General features: G+C 45.2%; 2 protein-coding genes across 8 annotated transcripts in view; both read right to left on the bottom strand.

Moving 5' to 3' along the window:
- GLE1 (GLE1 RNA export mediator) overlaps window positions 1-13,529 on the bottom strand; it is a 35,899-nt gene extending 22,370 nt beyond the window's left edge. Inside the window, exons 1-3 of the mRNA XM_008006042.3 lie at window positions 13,316-13,529; window positions 8,725-8,946; window positions 3,432-3,542 (exon numbers count right to left, since the gene is read on the bottom strand). Coding sequence (XP_008004233.1) covers window positions 3,432-3,542; window positions 8,725-8,946; window positions 13,316-13,414 — 432 coding nt within the window. The 5' untranslated portion in view covers window positions 13,415-13,529. The remainder of the gene's footprint in view (window positions 1-3,431; window positions 3,543-8,724; window positions 8,947-13,315) is intronic.
- A 3,725-nt stretch (window positions 13,530-17,254) lies between these two features.
- Window positions 17,255-19,274, bottom strand: part of ODF2 (outer dense fiber of sperm tails 2) — a 47,257-nt gene continuing 45,237 nt past the window's right edge. For all 7 annotated transcript variants that reach the window (XM_008006043.3, XM_008006044.3, XM_073021976.1 and 4 more), the window contains one exon: window positions 17,255-18,145. In XM_008006043.3, coding sequence (XP_008004234.1) covers window positions 17,957-18,145 — 189 coding nt within the window. In that variant the 3' untranslated portion in view covers window positions 17,255-17,956. The remainder of the gene's footprint in view (window positions 18,146-19,274) is intronic.

Genomic DNA, 19,274 nt, shown 5'->3' with positions numbered 1-19,274 from the left:
AGACGGTTAAAAACGCTGTGCAGCTTTGCCAGTATCTCTTAGGATGCTTGCTCTTGGAACCTAACCACCATGCTATGAGGGAGCCCAGGCCTGATGGAGAGGGTAGGAGTTCCAGCCAACAGCTAACCTCAACTACCAGACTGGTAAATGATGAAGTCTTTGAGATGACTCTAGCTTCAGCCACTGAAACCATAATAAATCCCAAATGAAAACCACCTGAGCCCAGACATCCCCCAGAAACACGAAAGACAGTAATGAATGCCAGTTACTGTTTTAAGCCACAAGGTAATGAATACTGCTAGCCGAAAAAAAAATGTGGCGTTCTTCTTCAAAAGGAAATGAATAAACTGTCCAGAAATAGCTAATCTGTTAGTATGGCAGCTAGTAATCCAAAACAATATGCTGGCACTTAGGAAATCCTAAAACTTAATAACCTTGTTTCTGATTATTCCCCTTGAATCTCTGATCTGATTACTAGCAATAAGAATCTTTAGATAATTGAGGAATCTCTATATCCTAAAAGGGATCAAGATGAACAAATAAAAAACAATGAATCCAGAAGAACATGTATATCAAGCAACACAAGTGAATCTGAAAAAGAGCTCTGAGTATAAGAAACAAGAATAAGATGCTATGAAAAAGGAACAAGTGGAGAATACAAAAAAACTCATGAAAATTAGACATAATAAATACATATGTATTTTTTCAATTAACAGGTGGAGGATAAAATACAGAAATCTTCTAGAAAACAAAACAAAAAGACAAAAGGAAAATGAAAGTAAGAATCGGACATATAGAGGATTAATTTAGGCAATGGAGAGGTGAACTAATCAAGGGGAAAAATTTCCAAAAATGCAGGAAATAAATCTTTGATATCTGCATATCTCTGATATGCAGAATTAGTCGTTTCTTACCATCTCCATTGCTACCACCCTACTCTAAGCAACCACCATCTTTCACCCAGATAACAACAACATTCCAAATTTTTTCTTTTTTTGAGATGGAGTCTTGCTCTGTCACCCAGGTTGGAGTGCAGTGGCCTGATCTCGGCTCACTGCAAGCTCCACCTCCAGGGTTCACGCCATTCTCCTTCCTCAGCCTCCCGAGTAGCTGGGACTACAGGTGCCTGCCACCACGCCAGGCTACTGTTTTGTATTATTAATAGAGATGGGGTTTCACCATGTTAGCCAGGATGGTCTCGATCTCATGACCTCATGATCTGCCCTCCTCGGCCTCCCAAAGTGCTGGGATTACAGGCGTGAGCCACCACGCCCGGCCCCAAATATTTTAACTATTTCTCTTGTTTACTTCCGTCTCTCTCCACCACAATATAAGCTCTATGTGTACAATGTTTACTGTTTTATCTAGACCTAGAACAGCACCTAGCACATAGGTGCTCAGCAAATATTTATTGACTCAATGACCAATGAGCAAGATGCTAGAAGACTTTCATTTTCTTTTTCTTTTCTTTTTTTTTTTTTTGAGATAAAGTATTGCTCTGTTGCCCAGGCTGGAGTGCAGTGGCACAATCTTGGCTCACTGCCATCTCTGCCTCTCCGGTTCAAGCAATTCTCCTGCCTCAGTCTCCCGAGTAGCTGGGATTATAAGCATGTACCACCATGTCCGGCTAATTTTTGTATTTTTAGTAGAGATGGGGTTTCGCCATGTTGGCCAGGCCGGTCTTGAACTCCTGATCTCAGGTGATCCACCTGCCTCACCCTCCCAAAGTGCTGGGATTACGGGCATGAGCCACCGCCTGGCCAAGACTTTCATTTTCTAAATTCCTGTACTCTGAAACATTTTTACAAAATCATGTATTGCCTTCCTAATTAAAAAAATAATACAGGCTGGGCGCAGTGGCTTATGCCTGTAATCCCAACACTTTGGGAGGCCAAGGTGGGTGGATCACCTGAGGTCAAGCGTTCGAGACCAGCCTGGCCAACATGGTGAAACCCCATCTCTACTAAAAAATACAAAAATGCCGGGCGCGGTGGCTCACGCCTGTAATCTCAGCACTTTGGGAGGCTGAGGCGGGCGGATCACAAGGTCAGGAGATTGAGACCACGGTGAAACTTCGTCTCTACTAAAAATACAAAAAATTAGCCGGGCGTGGTTGTGGGCGCCTGTAGTCCCAGCTACTCAGGAGGCTGAGCCAGGAGAATGGCGGGAACCCGGGAGGCGGAGCTTGCAGTGAGCCGAGATCGCGCCACTGCACTCCAGACTGGGCGACAAAGCGAGACTCCGTCTCAAAAAAACAAACAAACAAACAAAAAAAATTAGCCAGGCGTGGTGGTGGACGCCTATAATCTCAGCTACTTGGGAAGCTCAGGCAGAATTGCTGGAACCCAGGAGGTAGAGGTTGCAGTGAGTCGAGATCACACCACTGCACTCCAACCCAGGCCGACAAGAGCAAGACGCTGTCTCAAAAAAACAAAAACAAAAAACAGGCCAGGCATGGTGGCTCTCACCTGTAATACCAGCACTTTGGGAAACCAAGGCAGGTGGATCACGGAGGTCAGGAGATCGAGACCATCCTAGCTAACATGGTGAAACCCCGTCTCTACTAAAAACACAAAAAATTAGCTGGGCGTGGTAGTGGGAGCCTGTAGTCCCAGCTACTCAGGAGGCCGAGGCAGGAGAATGGCATGAACCTGGGAGGCGGAGCTTGCAGCGAGCTGAGGTTGCGCCGCTGCACTCCAGCCTGAGCGACAGAGCAAGACCCCATCTCAAAAAAAAAAAAAAAAAAACAGAAACAAAAATATAATCAAATAAATTAATTAAAATAGTGCTGCTATTTTTTCAAGAGGCTAAGGTCCTGACTGGGCACAGTGGCTCATGCCTGTAATCCCAGCACTTTGGGAGACTGAGGCGGGTGGATCACCTGAGGTCAGAAGTTTGAGACCAGCCTGACCAACATAGTGAAACCCCGTCTCTAGTAAATACAAAATAAAGTGGTTGGGTGTGGTGGCGCAAGCCTGTAATCCTAGCTACTTGGGAGGCTGAGTCAGGAGAATAGCCTGAACCTGGGAGGCGGAGGTTGCAGTGAGCCAAGATTGTACCATTGGAGTCTAGCCTGGGCAACAAGAGCAAAAACTCCATGTCAAAAAAAAGAAAAAAAAACCTAAAGTCCCATCTTCTCAGTATAAGCTTATCTAACAATCCAGACCATTTCCAATTTTTGGAGAAGTAAATGGAAGCCAGAAAAGGCTAAATAATTTTCCCAAAGTCACATATAAAATAAAACAGTCAGGATCTGAAAGCAGACTTGACTTCAGAGCACTCACTCCTGACCTCTACATTACACTACCCCCTAAACTAAACAGTAGGTGGAAAGGGTGAGTAGCATACAGTGCCCATTCCTACGCCCTGGGGAACTGCAGCTAAATGTGGCTCGCAGGATCAAGCCTGCCTTCCTTCACGGGTTCACTTACTGCTCCTTTCATTCTGTGTGCCAGTTCGTACATTCGGATGCAGCCTTCCACTTTGATCCCCCGTGAGGATTGAAGTACCATAGATTCTGTGTGCTGGGACTCATCTTTGCCCTATATGAGTAGAAAATGGAAAAATAATTAAGTTTTTAATATGGTAAGCTTTAATAAGTTTTTAATTGGTGTTCTCTCTTCTAGACAAAGACCACATCCCAACTTATGAACAACCACCAATAACAAGAGCAAAAAAAAAATTTAGGTCAGAGCCAGTGCGCTTTTCATGAATGACACTGACTTTGTTCTAATTGTTTTCTTTAACAAATTGATGTTTGCTACTTTGGGTGATTTTTTGGGTTTTTCTATGTTTTTCTGGCTGCTTGTTTTACTCTGCACAGAAAATGTTTCCCCTTTCTTCGGATCAGTGTCCATTTGTCCTGGGATGGTTTGGATGGAGTATCCCCAACCCACATCCCTAAACTTTCACCCTCCTGGCTTTAGGAGAAAGCTGGCTATCAAAGTACTCTATCCTCAGGATGGGCGCGGTGGCCCACGCCTGTAATCCCAGTACTTTGGGAGGCAGAGGTGGGCAGATCACAAGGTCAGGAGTTCGAGACCATCCTGACAAACATGGTGAAACCCCGTCTCTACTAAAAATACAAAAATTAGCTGGGCGTGGTGGCAGGTGCCTATAATCCCAGCTACTAAGGAGGCTGAGGCAGGAGAATCCCTTGAACCCAGGGGGCAGAGGTTGCCTCAGCCTCCCGAGTAGCTGGGACTGCAGGCACCCGCCACCACGCCTGGCTAATTTTTTATATTTTTAGAAGAGATGGTGTTTCACCATGTTAGCCAGGATGGTCTTGATCTCTTGACCTCGTGATCCACCCGCCTTAGCCCCCCCAAAGTGCTGGGATTACAGGAGTGAGCCACTATGCCCTGCCTTTTTTTTTTTTTTTTTTTTGAGACAGGGTCTTACTCTATCACCCCTGCTGGAATACAGTGGCGCTATCTAGGCTCACTGCAATCGTGACCTTCCAGGCTCAAGGATCCTCCCACCTCAGTCTTCTGAGTAGCTGGGACCGTAGGCATGAGCCACCATGTTAAGGTAATTTTTTTGTAGAAATGGGGTTTCCCCATGTTGCCCAGGCTGGTCTCGAATGCTGGAGCTCAAGTGTTCCACCTGCCTTGGCCTCCCAAAGTGCTGGGATTCCACACCCAGCTTTTTTATTTTCATTAACATACCTGACATAGATATCTCTGAACTTTTCTGATGAAGCTATATGGGAATGCTAACCTAAGAATATGCTGAGTCCAGGGCTACCAGCAGCCATCTTGCCACCTAGTCTATCTCAACAATGAAACCAATAATTGAGAAATGGAGAGGCAAAGCCCTGAGTTTAGGTTACTAGATTGAGTCAAAAATAATATCAATCCTATGTGGGGGAGATGTTTGAAAAATAATAATAAATAACGTCAAGCAGAAACACGCAGAATTTAGATTTTCCCAGATCTAAGTGATTCCAAATGCACTGCTAGACTTCCTAGTTATATGAATTAAAACTTCCCTTAGTCCCTTAAGCCAAACTGGGTTTTTCTAATGTAAATACCAAAAATTCCTAAATAATGTGACAATTCATTACATAAAACCATTTAAGAATTTATAAGGCCAGGCATAGTGGCTCCAAAAATATGGAATTTTATACGTGAAAACGATCTCAGGCTGGGCATGGTGGCTCATGCCTATAATCCCAGCATGTTGGGAGGCCAAGGCGGGTGGATCACCTGTGGTCAGGAGTTTGAGACTAGCCTGGCCAACATGGTGAAACCCTGTCTCTACTAAAAATACAAAATTAGCCAGGCATGGTGGCGCATGCCTGTAATCCCAGGTACTCAAGAGGCTGAGGCAGGCGAATCATTTGAACCCGGGGTTGCAGTGAGTCAAGATCGCGCCATTGCACTCCAGCCTGGGCAACAAAAGCGAAACTCCGTATCAAAAAAATAAAGACCTCAGCAATTTGGCCCAGAATGAGATTTACAGACAAAGAAACTGAAGTCCACTGATCCTGCCAGTATTGTAGCATGCCCTCAGATCAGAATCTGCTGCCAACAAGCTGCTCATGAAAATACTTTTTAAAAAATCTTAATTTTTAAATAATTGATATTCACAGAAAGTTGCAAAAATACATACAGGAAGCTCCTATGTACTTTTCACCCAGTTTCCCTCAATAGTAACGTCTTTCATAAATACAATAAAGTAACAAAACCAGTAAATTGATATTGGTACAATCCACAGAGCTTATTCAGATTTCACCAGTTTTAAAGGCATTCATTTGTTCTTATGTACAGTTCTATGTAATTTCATAACACATAGATTCATGTAAACACCACCACACTCAAGATACAAAGCTGTTCTATCACCACCAACCCCCTCATGTCACACCTATCTTTATAGCCACACCACTTCCTCCCCCATCCCTTATCTCTAAGCTATTCTCCTTCTCTATAGTTCTGCTAATTCAGGAATGTTTAAGAAATAAATCTTCACCTAGGCTGGGCAGGTGGCTCACGCCTGTAATCCCAGCACTTTGGGAGGCTGAGGCGGGCAGATCACCTGAGGTCAGGAGTTCAAGACCAGCTTTACCAACATGGTGAAACCCCGTCTCTACTAAAAGTACAAAAATTAGCTGGGCGTGGTGGCAGGCGCCTATAATCCCAGCTATTCAGGAGGCTGAGGCAGGAGAATCACCTGAACCCGGGAGGCAAAGGTTGCAATGAGCCGAGTTCGTGCCATTGCACTCCAGCCTGGGGGACAAGAGCGAGACTTCGTCTCAAAAATAAATAAATAATAAATAAATAAATAAATAAATCTTTACCCAGCCCTAGATTCTGGTTATGTTTTAGTTCTAAAAACCTTACAGTTTTTTTTTTACATTTAAGTCCATGATCACTTTGAGTTAATTTTTATATAAGATATGACATCTAGGTGGAGGTTCATTTTTTTCCCTAAGATGTTCAGTTGCTAAAAATATATATTTTAAAGTACCTAGACCTTTTCTGGCAATAACAACAACAACAAAATAAATAAATATGTGTGTGTGTATATATACATATATAAAATATATATATAAATATATATAAATATAAAAATATATATATACAAATATATATATATATATATATATATATTTTTTTGAGACTGAGTCTTGTTCTGTTACCCAGGCTGGAGTGCAATGGCATGATCTCAGCTCACTGCAACCTCTGTCTCTCGGGTTCAAGCAATTCTAATGCCTCAGTCTCCCAAGTAGCTGGGATTACAGGCGTGCGCCACGATGCTGGGCTAATTCTGTACTTTTAGTAGAAACGGGGTTTCACCATGGTCAAGCTAGTCTCGAACTACTGACCTCAAGTGATCCACCTACCTCAGCCTCCCAAAGTGTTGGGATTACAGGTGTGAGCCACCACACCTGGCCACAAAGAATATTTTTTAAAGACTAATATTTTAAAAGATGAATTACTAGATAGAAAAATATACACTTTCTATGTAAAAACAAACAAACAAACAAATAAATAAACAAAAAATTGGCCAGGCACAGTGGCTCACAACTGTAATCCCAGCACTTTGGGAGGCCGAGGTGGGCGGATCACCTGAGGTCAGTAGTTTGAGACCAGCCTGGACAACATGGCAAAACCCTGTCTCTACTAAAAATACAAAAATTAGCCAGGCGTGGTGGCACGCACCTGTAATCCCAGCTACTCGGCAGGCTGAGGCAAAAGAATCGCTTGGACCCGGGAGGCAAAGGTTGCAGTAAGCCGAGACCATGCCACTGTACTCAAGCCTGGGTGACAGAGCTAAATTCCATCTTTAAAAAAAAAAAAAAAAAAAGAGGCCAGGCGTGGTGGCTCATACCTGTAATCCCAGCACTTTGGGGGGCTGAGGCGGGCGGATCATGAGGTCAGGAGTTCGAAACCAGTCTGACCCACATGGTGAAACCCCGTCTCTATTAAAAATACAAAAATTAGCCAGGCATAGTAGCACCTGTAATCCCAGCTACTCAGGAGGCTGAGGCAGGAGAATCGCTTGAAGCCAGGAGGTGGAGGTTGCAGTGAGCTGAGATTGCGTCACTGCACTCCAGCCGTGGGACAGAGCAAGACTTTGTCTCAAAAAAAAGAAAAAAAGGAAAAAGAAAATAGTAAAGTATGGTGGTATCCAGTCCCAGCTATTTGGGAGGCTGAGACAGGAGGGTGGATTGAGCCTGGGAGGTGGAGGCTGCAGTGAGCCATGTTCATGCCACTGCACTCCATCCTGGGTGACAGAGACAGACCTCAGCTCAAAAAAAAAGGGGGGCAGTGAAGAAGAAGACATGTTCACATATATTTGTATATACACATCTCTATATAAAAAAATAATTTTAAAAAACCTCCAAAATTTAACTTTTTTTTTTGAGGTAGGGACTCACTCTGTTGCCTAGGCTGGAGTGCAATGGCTTGATCACAGCTCACTATAGTCTCAAACTCCTGGGCTCAAGCGATCCTCCCATCTCAACGTCCTAAGTAGCTAGGACTACAAGCTTGAGCCACCATGCCTAGCAAATTTTTAAGTTTTTTGGAGAGACAAGGTCTCACTATGTTGCCCTGGCTGGTCTTGAACTCCTGGACTCAAGCAATCCTCTTGTCTTGGCCTTCCAAAGCACTGGAATTATGGACATGAGCCACTGTGTTGGGTTCAATTTAACTTTTTTTTTTTGAGTTTAAGAGTGGAGGTTTAATAGGCAAGATTAAGAGAAAGGAAAACAGTTCTCTCTCTAGTGAGAGAGAGGGGACTTCTGAGAGGAAATGGCCCCAGTTCAGCATTTTTAAGTGGGAGAAATAACAAAAAACCAAGGCAGGGACAAAACAGAACCAGGAATAGGGTAAAATCTCCTACAGAACCAATGAGAGAAGACATGTAAACTTTAAGAGCAGGTATACATTTCACTCTAAGCCTTCTTCCTGCAGATAACACAAAAAGGCAGACCCTATCAGTTAAACAGATGCAGCGTTCATCAGAAAAAAAAAAATAATCCAATTGCTCATGAAATTAGTTATACTATTCTGGGTACTACGAATAGAGGGGATTTTTCTCCCTCTGGGTCTGTCTAAAGAGAACACTGAATGATGCTGTCAACATGGTCTCTACAAACAGCTACAACAATGAGCAATCATTATTTTCCCCAGGGCATGGGCACTGCCATATGACAATATTAAACATTTTGACTTTGCAGCCACCATGTTTTTTGTCTTCAGCTGATCACAACCTTACCTTGGTTCCATCTGGTGTTGCAGGGGAGGCTGGGGAAAAGGCGGAGCTTGTGTCAGGAGATTTGGGAACAAACGAGGGTTGGTCTAGGGCTGAAGCCGACGCAGAGGATGGCAAAGTTTCAGAAAGAGGCTGGTTCTCCTGCATATGGGGTAGGACGTGCTCTACCACCCATCCAGAATAAGAAGATAGCTTGGGAAGAGACATACATTCTTCTAAAACATCCTAGAGAGGAGAAGAGTTAGGTTAAGCTCAACTTGCATGTCAACTGATCTCAGTATAATCCACTACATGCCTTACTGAACATCTAAGAAGGCCTAAATAAATAAACATCAAAGACCCAAAGTAATGTATTAACAATCAGATGAAAAGAAAGTACAGTGGTTTCTTCATAATGACCTTGACTACTATCCTTCTAATGAAAATCAGACTAAATAACTTGTTAACTACAAAAAAAGGGACAATGCACAGATTGCCATTCAAGTGTACGTGAAAACAATCTAAAGCACTGAACAGAACACAAGAGGAATTCTGAAGTAAGCTACTGTATACACAATCAGTAGAATGTCAGTCACTTAATAATGGGGGTAAGTTCTGAGAAACATGGTGTTAGGTGATCTTGTCATTGTGCGAACATCGTAAAGCATACTTACACAAACCTAGATGTATATATTTTTTCATTTTTGAAATTAATTACTTTTGAGACAGGGTCTCACTGTTACCCAGGTTGGAGTGCAGTGACCCAATCATGGCTCCCTGTAGCCTGACCTCCTGGGCTCAAGCTATCCTCCCACCTCGACGAGTCTCCCCAGCAGCTGAGAGTACAGGCATGCACTAATATATTCAGCTAATTATTTTTTCATTTTTTGTAGAGATGGAGTCTTGGTATGTTGCCCAGGCTGGTCTTTTTTTTTTTTTTTTTTTTTTTTTTTTTTTTTGGGATGGAGTTTTGCTCCTGTTGCTCAGGCTGGAGTGCAATGGCACGATCTCGGCTCACTGCAACCTCCGCCTCCCCCGCCTCCCAAGTTCAAGTGATTCTCCTGCCTCAGCCTCCTGAGTAGCTGGGATTACAGGCACATGCCACCATGCCTGGCTAATTTTGTACTTTTAGAAGATACGGGGTTTTTCCATGTTGGTCAGGCTGGTCTTGAACTCTTGACCTCAGGAAATCCGCCTGCCTCAGCTTCCCAAAGTGCTGGGATTACAGGCGTGAGACACCGTGCGCCGAGCCATTTTCTTTTCTTTTTTTTGAGATGGAGTCTTGCTTTTTCACCCAGGCTGGAGTGCAGTGGCACGATCTCAGCTCATTGCAACCTCCACCACCCGGGTTCAAGCAATTCTCCTGTTTCAGCCTCCTGAGCAGTTGGGATTACAGGCGCCCACCACCACACCCGGCTAATTTTTGTATTATTACAAAAATTAGAGATGGGGTTTCATCACATTGGCCAAGCTGGTCTCAAACTCCCGACCTCAGGTGATCCGCCCACCTCAGCCTCCCAAAGTGCTGGGATTACAGGCGTGAGCCACCATGCCCGGCCATTTTTTTTTTTTTTTTTTGAGACGGGGTCTCATTCTGTTTCCCAGGCTGGAGTGCAGTGGCACGATCATGGATCATGCAGCCTCAAATTTCATGCTCAGGTAATACTCCCACCTCAGCCTCTCAAGGAGCAGGGACTATAGGCACCCACCACCACATCTAGTTTTTTTTTTTTGAGATGGAGTTTCGCTCTTGTTGCCCAGGCTGGAGTGCAATGGTGCAATGTCAGCTCACCACAACCTCCGCCTCCCAGGTTCAAGGGAATCTCCTACCTCAGCCTCCCAACTAGCTGGGATTATAGGCATGCGCTACCACGTCCAGCTAATTTTGTATTTTTAGTAGAGACAGGGTTTCTCCACGTTGGTCAGGCTGGTCTCCAACTCCTGACCTCAGGTGATCCGCCCTCCTCAGCCTCCCTGAGTGCTGGGATTACAGGCATGAGCCACCACGACTGGCACACCTGGTTAATTTTTTTGTATTTTTTGTAGTGGTGAGGTTTCTCCACGTTGCCCAGGCTGGTCTCGAACTTCTGGGCTCAAGTGATCTGCCCACCTTGGCTTACCAAAGTGCTGGGACTGCAGGTTTGAGACACCAAGCCTGGCCCAGCTTGAACTGGCCTCAAGCAATCTTCCCGCCTCAGCCTCCCAAAGTGTTGGGATTATGGGCATGAGTCACCACACCCAGCCTAATAACTTTTTTAAAAATGCAAATAGATATGGATATGTGTGTATACATCCTTAGTAGTAATAATGATCATGTCTAGTACCAGATCTTGGTTTGTAAATATAATTTTAAATCAAAGGAAACCAGGGGTCTCTGCAGAAAAGGTAAGTTCCAGAGTTGGAGGTAGAAAAATACAAGATGAGCCTGGAACATCTTTGTATGAGAAAATAAGTACTGATTACCTATGATATAATAAATAAATGAAAAAACCAGAGTAGTTGGGAGATTGCTACAATGAGCTAAAGTAAGCTGATTGAGCAAATAAGTAAACATATTGAGAATAACAGGAGCCAAACTTCTCACTGCTAGGTAACATATTTACAAAGATGGATGGGGTAAGATTAGATAGAAAGAAACGTGAAGTGCTGGGTTGGAAGTGGCATTTATCAGTATGAAGTCATGGTTTTATAATATATATGTACACACAAATAGTTATAGCTAATACATAAATGTGTATGTGGTGATGTGTGTACATATTTAGAGATGTGTTATTTCCTAGCTCTGTCTACTGAGAAGGCCTAGAAGCAATGGTACCCAATCAAGAATCTCAACATACTAAACTCACAGAACTTGGTTTGTAAATACAGTACCACCCTCCACTTCAAAAGAATCAGCCTCTTTGGAGAAATAGCTGATTCCAGGGTTGAGACAGGGAAACTTGCACCTGGGACACCTTTTTGTGCCAAAAAGTAAAGAAATGTCAATGAAAGATGGAAACATGTCAAAGGAACACAGGAACCAACTTAATGAGTCGCCCAGTAGCCAAATCTGGGACATTTTTCTTTTTAATTCTTACGAATACACAATCGTTGCACATATTTACAGGGTTACTTTTTTTTTTTTTTTTTTTTTGAGACACAGTCTCACTCTGTTGCCCAGGCTTGAGTGCAGCAGCACAATCTCGGCTCACTGCAGTCTCTGCCTCCCGGGTTCAAGCAATTCTCATGCCTCAGTCTCTGGAGTAGCTGGGATTACAGGCATGCACCACCATGCTCGGCTAACTTTTTTATTTTTAGTAGAGATGGGGTTTCACCATGTTGGCCAGGCTGGTCTCGAACTCTTGACCTCAAGTGATCCGTCCCCCTCGGCCTTCCAAAGTGCTGGGATTACGGGCCTGAGCCACCACGCCCAGCCTTGCCTGTGATATTTTGATACAAGCTTACAAAATCTGGAATATTTAAAATAAAATAAATAAATAATAAAAGTAATGGATTACAACTCACTGAATAAAACAGAAATCCATGAGTCCATACCAATATAACTAAACAACAGAGAAAAGAAAGCATCTCCTGACAGTGGAACGCCAACTAACAAATGCAGAAGGAATAGTAGATATAAAGAAACAGGATCTGGCAACGTCATAGAGGTGATCGATTCATGTGGAAAACATCAATGAATGCTAAAGCCATGGAGGATGAAGGTTTGCCCAGAAAAAGGATACTGGTGTAATCTCCACAACACTTACCAACAATTACTAAGGGAAAAATGACGAATTTTAAACGGAAAGACCAGGCAGATAACAACGTAACCAGGTTATCAAGATTAGCATCACCAGTGTTGGGATGGGTTGACATCTGTGTGCCTCCTGAGAAAGCCATGGCATCATTTCTGTAGTATTCCTGCCAAGACTGCTTAACCGTGGTCTGGTGGTTTGAAAGCACCTATGCTGGCAGTCAACCTACAGAATGCAAGGTCTGTATTTTTCAAAACTGTTGACAACATAAAAGACAGGGGAATATTTTAGGACTGTTTCCCAAGAAGTCTGAGGATGCAGAACAACGTCTTATCTGTAGCTAACTAGCAGCGACTCGGGAATGGGAGCTCTGCCTTAACTCTCCGCATCCCTCCACTTCTAGTGCAGAGCTTTGCAAACACTAGGTACAGTGACCACGCCCCCATTCACTTTCCAGGTCTGCCAAATCAATCTAGAAATTTGGTTATTTCACTGGCAGCAACGGATTAGGTCATGTCAATCGTTCGTCGCAAAATCTAGAGCTCCCAGCACATGAGACACGCAATAAGTTAACTAAGCCTGGGGCCAAGATTGCTTTGACAACAGCAGAGCGGAGAAGGCGCCCAATTGGCGGAGGGTAGCAATGAAGCCTTCAGAGCGCGGGGCACCTGTGAAGTCAGGGGAGCTCCCCGAAACGCTAAAATAGGCTGGAGAGGACAGAAATCCCAGGACAGAAGGATGTACACACAGAAGTCAAGAAATAAATGCAGGTTGTTAGGCTGCACGGGTTCCCGGAAGCAGAACGTGCCAAGGGCTAGGGAGGAGAAGGGTTCGGTCGCGAGCGGCCGGAAGGGCCTACATCCTCCGGGGCCACCGCTCACCTCGCCCCGCAGCAGCCAGTCGCGGTAGTAGCAAAGGCGACCTTTGTCGGAACTGCGTAGAGCCTGCAAGGTCTCCCAGCAGCGACCCTCAGACGGCATGGTTGGCTCTGGCGCAGGTTCTCTAAGGCGCCGCTTCTGACCAAACAAGCCCTCGAATCAGCCGCCGGGAAGGCCGGGAAGGCTTCCGCTTCCGGGGCGCGCGCGCAATACAGCCCCGCCCCTAACGGCTGCGTGCCCTGCCTCCGGCAACGCTCCCGCCCTCCCGCCAGTGCGCCTGCGCACAGGAATTGCCTGTGACGGCACGTTCTGCGGAGTAAGCACCAGCTCCCAATCCCCGGAGCTGCAGAAAATTGGTCTGTGCCTTGAGAATGTGCAGAAACTGGAATCCTCATACACTGCTCATGGGAATGTAAAATGAAGCACCTGCTGTGGAAGACAGTCTGGCAGTTACTTAAAAGGTTAAACAATTACCATTTGACCCAGCAATTCTCCTAGGTAAATATATATATAAAAAAATACACCAAAGAAATGAAACCTATGCATATACAAAAACTTGTCCATGAATGTTCACAAGCAGTGTTATTCATAATAGCCAAAAAGTGAAAGCAACCCAAATGTCCATCCATTGGTGAATGGATATAGTACGTGTGTACTATGATAAATAAAATATAGTATCCGAGTTCCCCCGCTTTCTGTGCACTGACCAAGTATCAGAGTGCGTTGACCGCCCTGTGACCCAGCCAGTTGCAAGTTTTTTCCTGCAGACTTGCAACCAAATACGGGCCTTGCATATCCCCAGGCACTAATAAGGATATATAAATTGTTGCCCAAAATGCTGAAACTGACCCCTGCCTTTAGCCAAATTCCATAAACCCTCATATAAACTCACACCCTGACCCCTTGCTGGGCATGTACCTAGGTGACACACCTCTTCTCTCTCGCTATCCGTCGCGAGAATTGCTGCAGCCCACTCTGTAAGTTTCCCTAATAAATGTTTTGGGGTTAGTGCTTCCTTTTTGAGACAGAGTCTTGCTCTGTCCCCCAGGCTGGAGTACAGTGGCTCTATCTCGGCTCACTGCAAGCTCCGCCTCCTGGGTTCAAGCGATTCTCCTTCCTCAGCCTCCCGTGTAGCTGGGACTACAGGCGCCTGCCACCACGCCCAGCTAATTTTTGTATCTTTAGCAGAGATGGGGTTTCACCACGTTGGTCAGGCTGGTGTCGAACTCCTGACCTCAGCTGATCCACCCACCTCGACCTCCCAAAGCGCCGGGATTATAGGCATGAGCCACTGCGCCCGGCCATAGTGCTTCTTTGGAATCCCGACCAGCCCTGTTTGGCAGGAGGAAACACTATCTACATAATGGAATGTTATTTGGCCATAAAAATAAAGTACTGATGATACACTGAAACATCAATCTTGAAAGCATTATGCTGAGAGAAGCCAGTCATGAATGGTCACATGTTGGACAATTCCATTTATGTGAAATGTCCAGAAGAGACACATCTATAGAGCCAGAGAAGCTTTATGACTAGTTGCCAGGGGCTGTGGGAGGGGAATGGGGACTGACTGCTAATGGGTATGGAGTTTCTTTTTGGGAGTGATGAAACTGGTTGGCTGGGCGCGGTGGCTCACGCCTGTAATCCCAGCACTTTGGAAGGCCCAGGCAGGTGGATCACCTGAGGTCATGAGTTTGAGAGGAGCCTGAGCAACATGGCAAAACCCTGTCTCTACAAAAAATACAAAAATTAGCCGGGCACAGTGCCATGCACCTATAGTCCCAGAGGCTGATGCAGGAGGATCCCTTGAACCTGGGAGGCAGAGGCTGCAGTGAGCCGACATGGTGCCACTGCACTGCAGCCTGGGTGACAGAGTGAGGCTCCATTTCGAAAAAAGAAAAAACTAGGTCTAGAATTAGATAATGGTGATGGCTGCACAACTTGGTGAATATACTACAAACCACTGAATTATATATACACTTTATCTTTTCGAGACAGAATCTCGCCATGTTGCCCAGGCAAGAGTACAGTGGCGTGATCTTGGATCACTGCAACCTCCACTTCCTGGGTTCAAGTGATTCTCCTGCTTCAGCCTCTCAAGTAGCTGGGACTACAGGCGTCCACCACCACTCCCGGCTAGTTTTTGTATTTTTAGTAGAGACAGGGTTTCACCATGTTGGCCAGGCTGGTCTCAAACTCCTGACCTCAGGTGATCCACCCACCTCGGCCTCCCAAAATGCTGGGATTACAGGTGTGAGTGACCATGCCTAGCCTATATATACACTTTAAAAGGGTGAATTCTAGGCCAGGTATGGTGGCTCATGCTTGTAATCCCAGTAGTTTGGGAGGCCAAGGTAGGATTGCTTGAGCCCAGGAGTTTGAGACCAACCTGGGCAACATGATGAGACCTGCCTCTACCAAAAAAAATCCAAAATTAGCCAGGCATGGTGGTATGCACCTGTGGTCCCAGCTACTCAGAAGGCTGAGGCAGGAGGATCCCTTAAACCCAGGAGGTTGAGGCTGTAGTGAGCCATGATTATGCCACTGCACCAGCTTGGATGACAGAGGGAGACCCTGTTTCAGAAAAATAAAAGGAGTGAATTTTATGTGAATTATATCTCAATAAAAATAGAATGAGTCACAGTTGTCCAGAGATGGCTCTAACTGGGACCCTAGACTTTCTGACCCTTCCATTGTCCACCACCTTGTGAGATCTCAGTTTGAGATAGGAAAGATTCTCTCTGGAGTATGAGCAATGTGAACATTTTTCATTTTCTGAGTTTTTAAAAATTCCCTGGACTTCTTGTAATAAAAATATTTTAAAAAGAAAAATTGTTGGAAGAGTCCCAGCAAGGGACTCCAAGAGAGGTGTTGCTCACACCAGAGTCACAGAGCAGTGCCCTGCACTGGGGTTTTCTTTAGTTTGGCAAAAATAATAATGAGTTATACAGATATATATATACATGTTGGTGGAAGTCTGTCAATTGTCCTTTCTTGGGAAGGCCTTTCACCTATTATAAGTTCATGTCCATTTACATTAAGAGTGTGAAAATGAGCTTGGTTTTTTGGCAATGGTAGCTAGAATTACCTTCGTTGGAAAATCTGAAAGCTGGAAACTATAAATATCCTCAAAATTTGGTGGAGAAAAGAGATTTCTGGTCTTTGAAATCCAGATGCCTGGGTGGATTCAAGAACACAGAGAAGGCTGGGTGCAGTGGCTCACACCTCTAATCCCAGCACTTTGGGGGGCCAAAATGAAAGGTTCGCTTGAGCCCAGGAATTCAAGACCAACCTGGGCAATGTGGTGACATCTGTCTCTACAAAAAATAGTAAAATTAGTTGGGCATGGTGGCATACACTTGTGCTCTCAGCTACTGTGGAGGCTGAGGTGGGAGGATTGCTTGAGCTAGAGAAGTCAAGGCTGCAGTGAGCCATGTTCCCGCCATTGCACTCAGCGTGGGTGACAGAGACCCTGTCTCCAGAAGAAAAAAGAACACAGAAGAAATTCTCTAGAGTTGAGTTAGAGTGGCTGAGAGGTGAGAAGACTGGACCAGCCAGGCTAATACTAGCTAGAATCAGAAGGGCAGAGGTTAGCACGGTACGAACAAAAATGGTGAACAAAAATGGCCCAGATTCTTATTCAGAAACCAATTCACATTTAAAAAATATATACTGTACACTATCCCATCCTCTTCCTAACAGCTGAAGTGATCTACCCTAAAACACCAAGCAATCCTTCTTACAGTTTGTTCCCTCCTGACAGTTCACTGATTATAATGTGAAAGCACCAACCTGAGCTAAAATGAAATGAAAGCCCGATGTTTCAGGCACCAAGTACTTTAAAAATGTCTGCTGGCTCTCCTGCAGCATTTTACTTAATCATTTTTTAGACGAGGGATGAGGAGTGGTTAGGTAAAGGAAATCATCAAATGGAGCCTTAAATAACTGATTATAAAAGCTTTTTGTAAAATCACACAAATATTTCAATAAATGCATTCTGGAGATACAAACCAGGCAAAAAGAAACAAAAATCAATGAAATTGGCATTACACTTGTAAAAAGCCAAATAGAACAAGCCCTTGGGGTCTATTTTGAAGTGCTTGGGGACAAGTGGCCTCAAAGAAACTTGGGAGTGAGAGGTTTGCACTGAGCTTGGGAAGGGAGCCTTGGGAAAACACCACACTTGTGAAATCAGAGAAAAAAAAAAAAAAGCAAGTGATGGTGCTCACAGCCCAGGATGACCTCCTGCTGGTTTAGGTCAGAGAAAACCTGAGAGATTCCTAAAACAATGAGGGTTGTTAAGGGGACTGGTGGAAAAAATCCAGTGGAAATATTTTCTCAGGAAAGGGGGGAGCAAAGTCATGGTAAGTTAAAATCTGGTACCCTAATGTAGTAGTAAACTTAAGGCCTGTTGAGGAAATTTTAAAACTTCCATTGGGTGACTGTATCAGGGAGGAGAAAACCAAGTGCTTCCTGCTTCACCTTCTGCTGCTTCTGGGACTTTTCTAGAGCTAGTACCTAAGGACAAGACCCTGAACCCATTTTATCACTGGGAGAGGAAAACCACCAGGCTTCCCAGCTATGGCTTGGCAACTCCGGAGTTCCCACGGCTTCCGTCAGGGCTCCAGGCCCTGATAGGTGGCCTCAGGCAGGAGGAGATCGGGAGCGGATGGGAGAGCTGGTCAGGAAGGTGGTATAGGGACCATCCCCAAACACATTGGCATATGATGATTTGAGGAACTGGACATAGTTCTGCATGCTGCGGTTGGTGCTCTCGGACTGCTCCAGGCGATCTTTCAGGTCTTGCAGCCGGCTCTGGTAGCGGCGATCCGCCTATGAGGAGAAATAAGAGCATGGGTCTGCTGTGCAGTGTCCAAAATAGAAATCCATGGAGACATAAGGACTTTCTTAGGAGTTGCCAGGGGGTTGGGGGAGGCGAGTGCGGAGTGACTTCTAATGGGTATGGGGTTCTTTCTGAAAATATTCTAAGGCCAGACACAGTGCCTCATGCCTATAATCCCAACACTTCGGGAGGCCAGGACAGAATCATCACCTGAGCCTGGGAGTTCAAGACCAGCATGGGGCTGGGCGTGGTGGCTCACGCCTGTAATCCCAGCACTTTGGGAGGCCAAGGTGGGCAGATCACAAGGTCAGGAGATCGAGACCATCCTGGCTAACACGGTGAAACCCCATCTCTACTAAAAATACAAAAAATTAGCCGGGCCTGGTGGCACATGCCTGTAGTCCCAGCTACTCGGGAGGCTGAGGCAGGAGAATGGCGTGAACCCAGGAGGCGGAGTTTGCAGTGAGGCGAGATCGTGCCACGGCACTGCCACTGCACTCCAGCCTGGGTGAGAGCGAGACTCCATCTCAAAAAAAAAAAAAAAAAAAAAAAAGACCAGCACATGGGCAACATAGTGAAACTCTATCTCTACAAAAAATATAAAAATTAGCTGGGTGTGATGGTGTGTGCCTATAGTCCTAGCTACTCAGGAGGCTGGGGTGGGAGGACTGCTTGACCCCAGAAGTTTGGAGCTACAGTGAGCTATGACAGCACCACTGCACTCTAGCCTGGGTGACAGAGTGAAACTCAATCTAAAAAAAAGAAAAGAGTCGGCCGGGCGCGGTGGCTCAAGCCTGTAATCCCAGCACTTTGGGAGGCCAAGACGGGCGGATCACGAGGTCAGGAGATCGAGACCATCCTGGCTAACACGGTGAAACCCCGTCTCTACTAAAAAATACAAAAAACTAGCCGGGCAAGGTGGCGGTTGCCTGTGGTCCCAGCTACTCGGGAGGCTGAGGCAGGAGAATGGCGTGAACCCGGGAGGCGGAGCTTGCAGTGAGCTGAGATCGGCCACTGCACTCCAGCCTGGGCGACAGAGCGAGACTCTGTCTCAAAAAAAAAAAAAAAAAAAAAAAAAGAAAAGAGTCTGGGTGCAGTGGTTCACGCCTGTAATCCCAG

Source organism: Chlorocebus sabaeus, chromosome 12 (assembly GCF_047675955.1).
Source record: "Chlorocebus sabaeus isolate Y175 chromosome 12, mChlSab1.0.hap1, whole genome shotgun sequence".
NCBI lineage: Eukaryota > Metazoa > Chordata > Mammalia > Primates > Cercopithecidae > Chlorocebus > Chlorocebus sabaeus.
The sequence above is the reverse complement of the archived record's forward strand: the minus strand, read 5'-3'. Positions and strand labels throughout refer to the sequence as shown.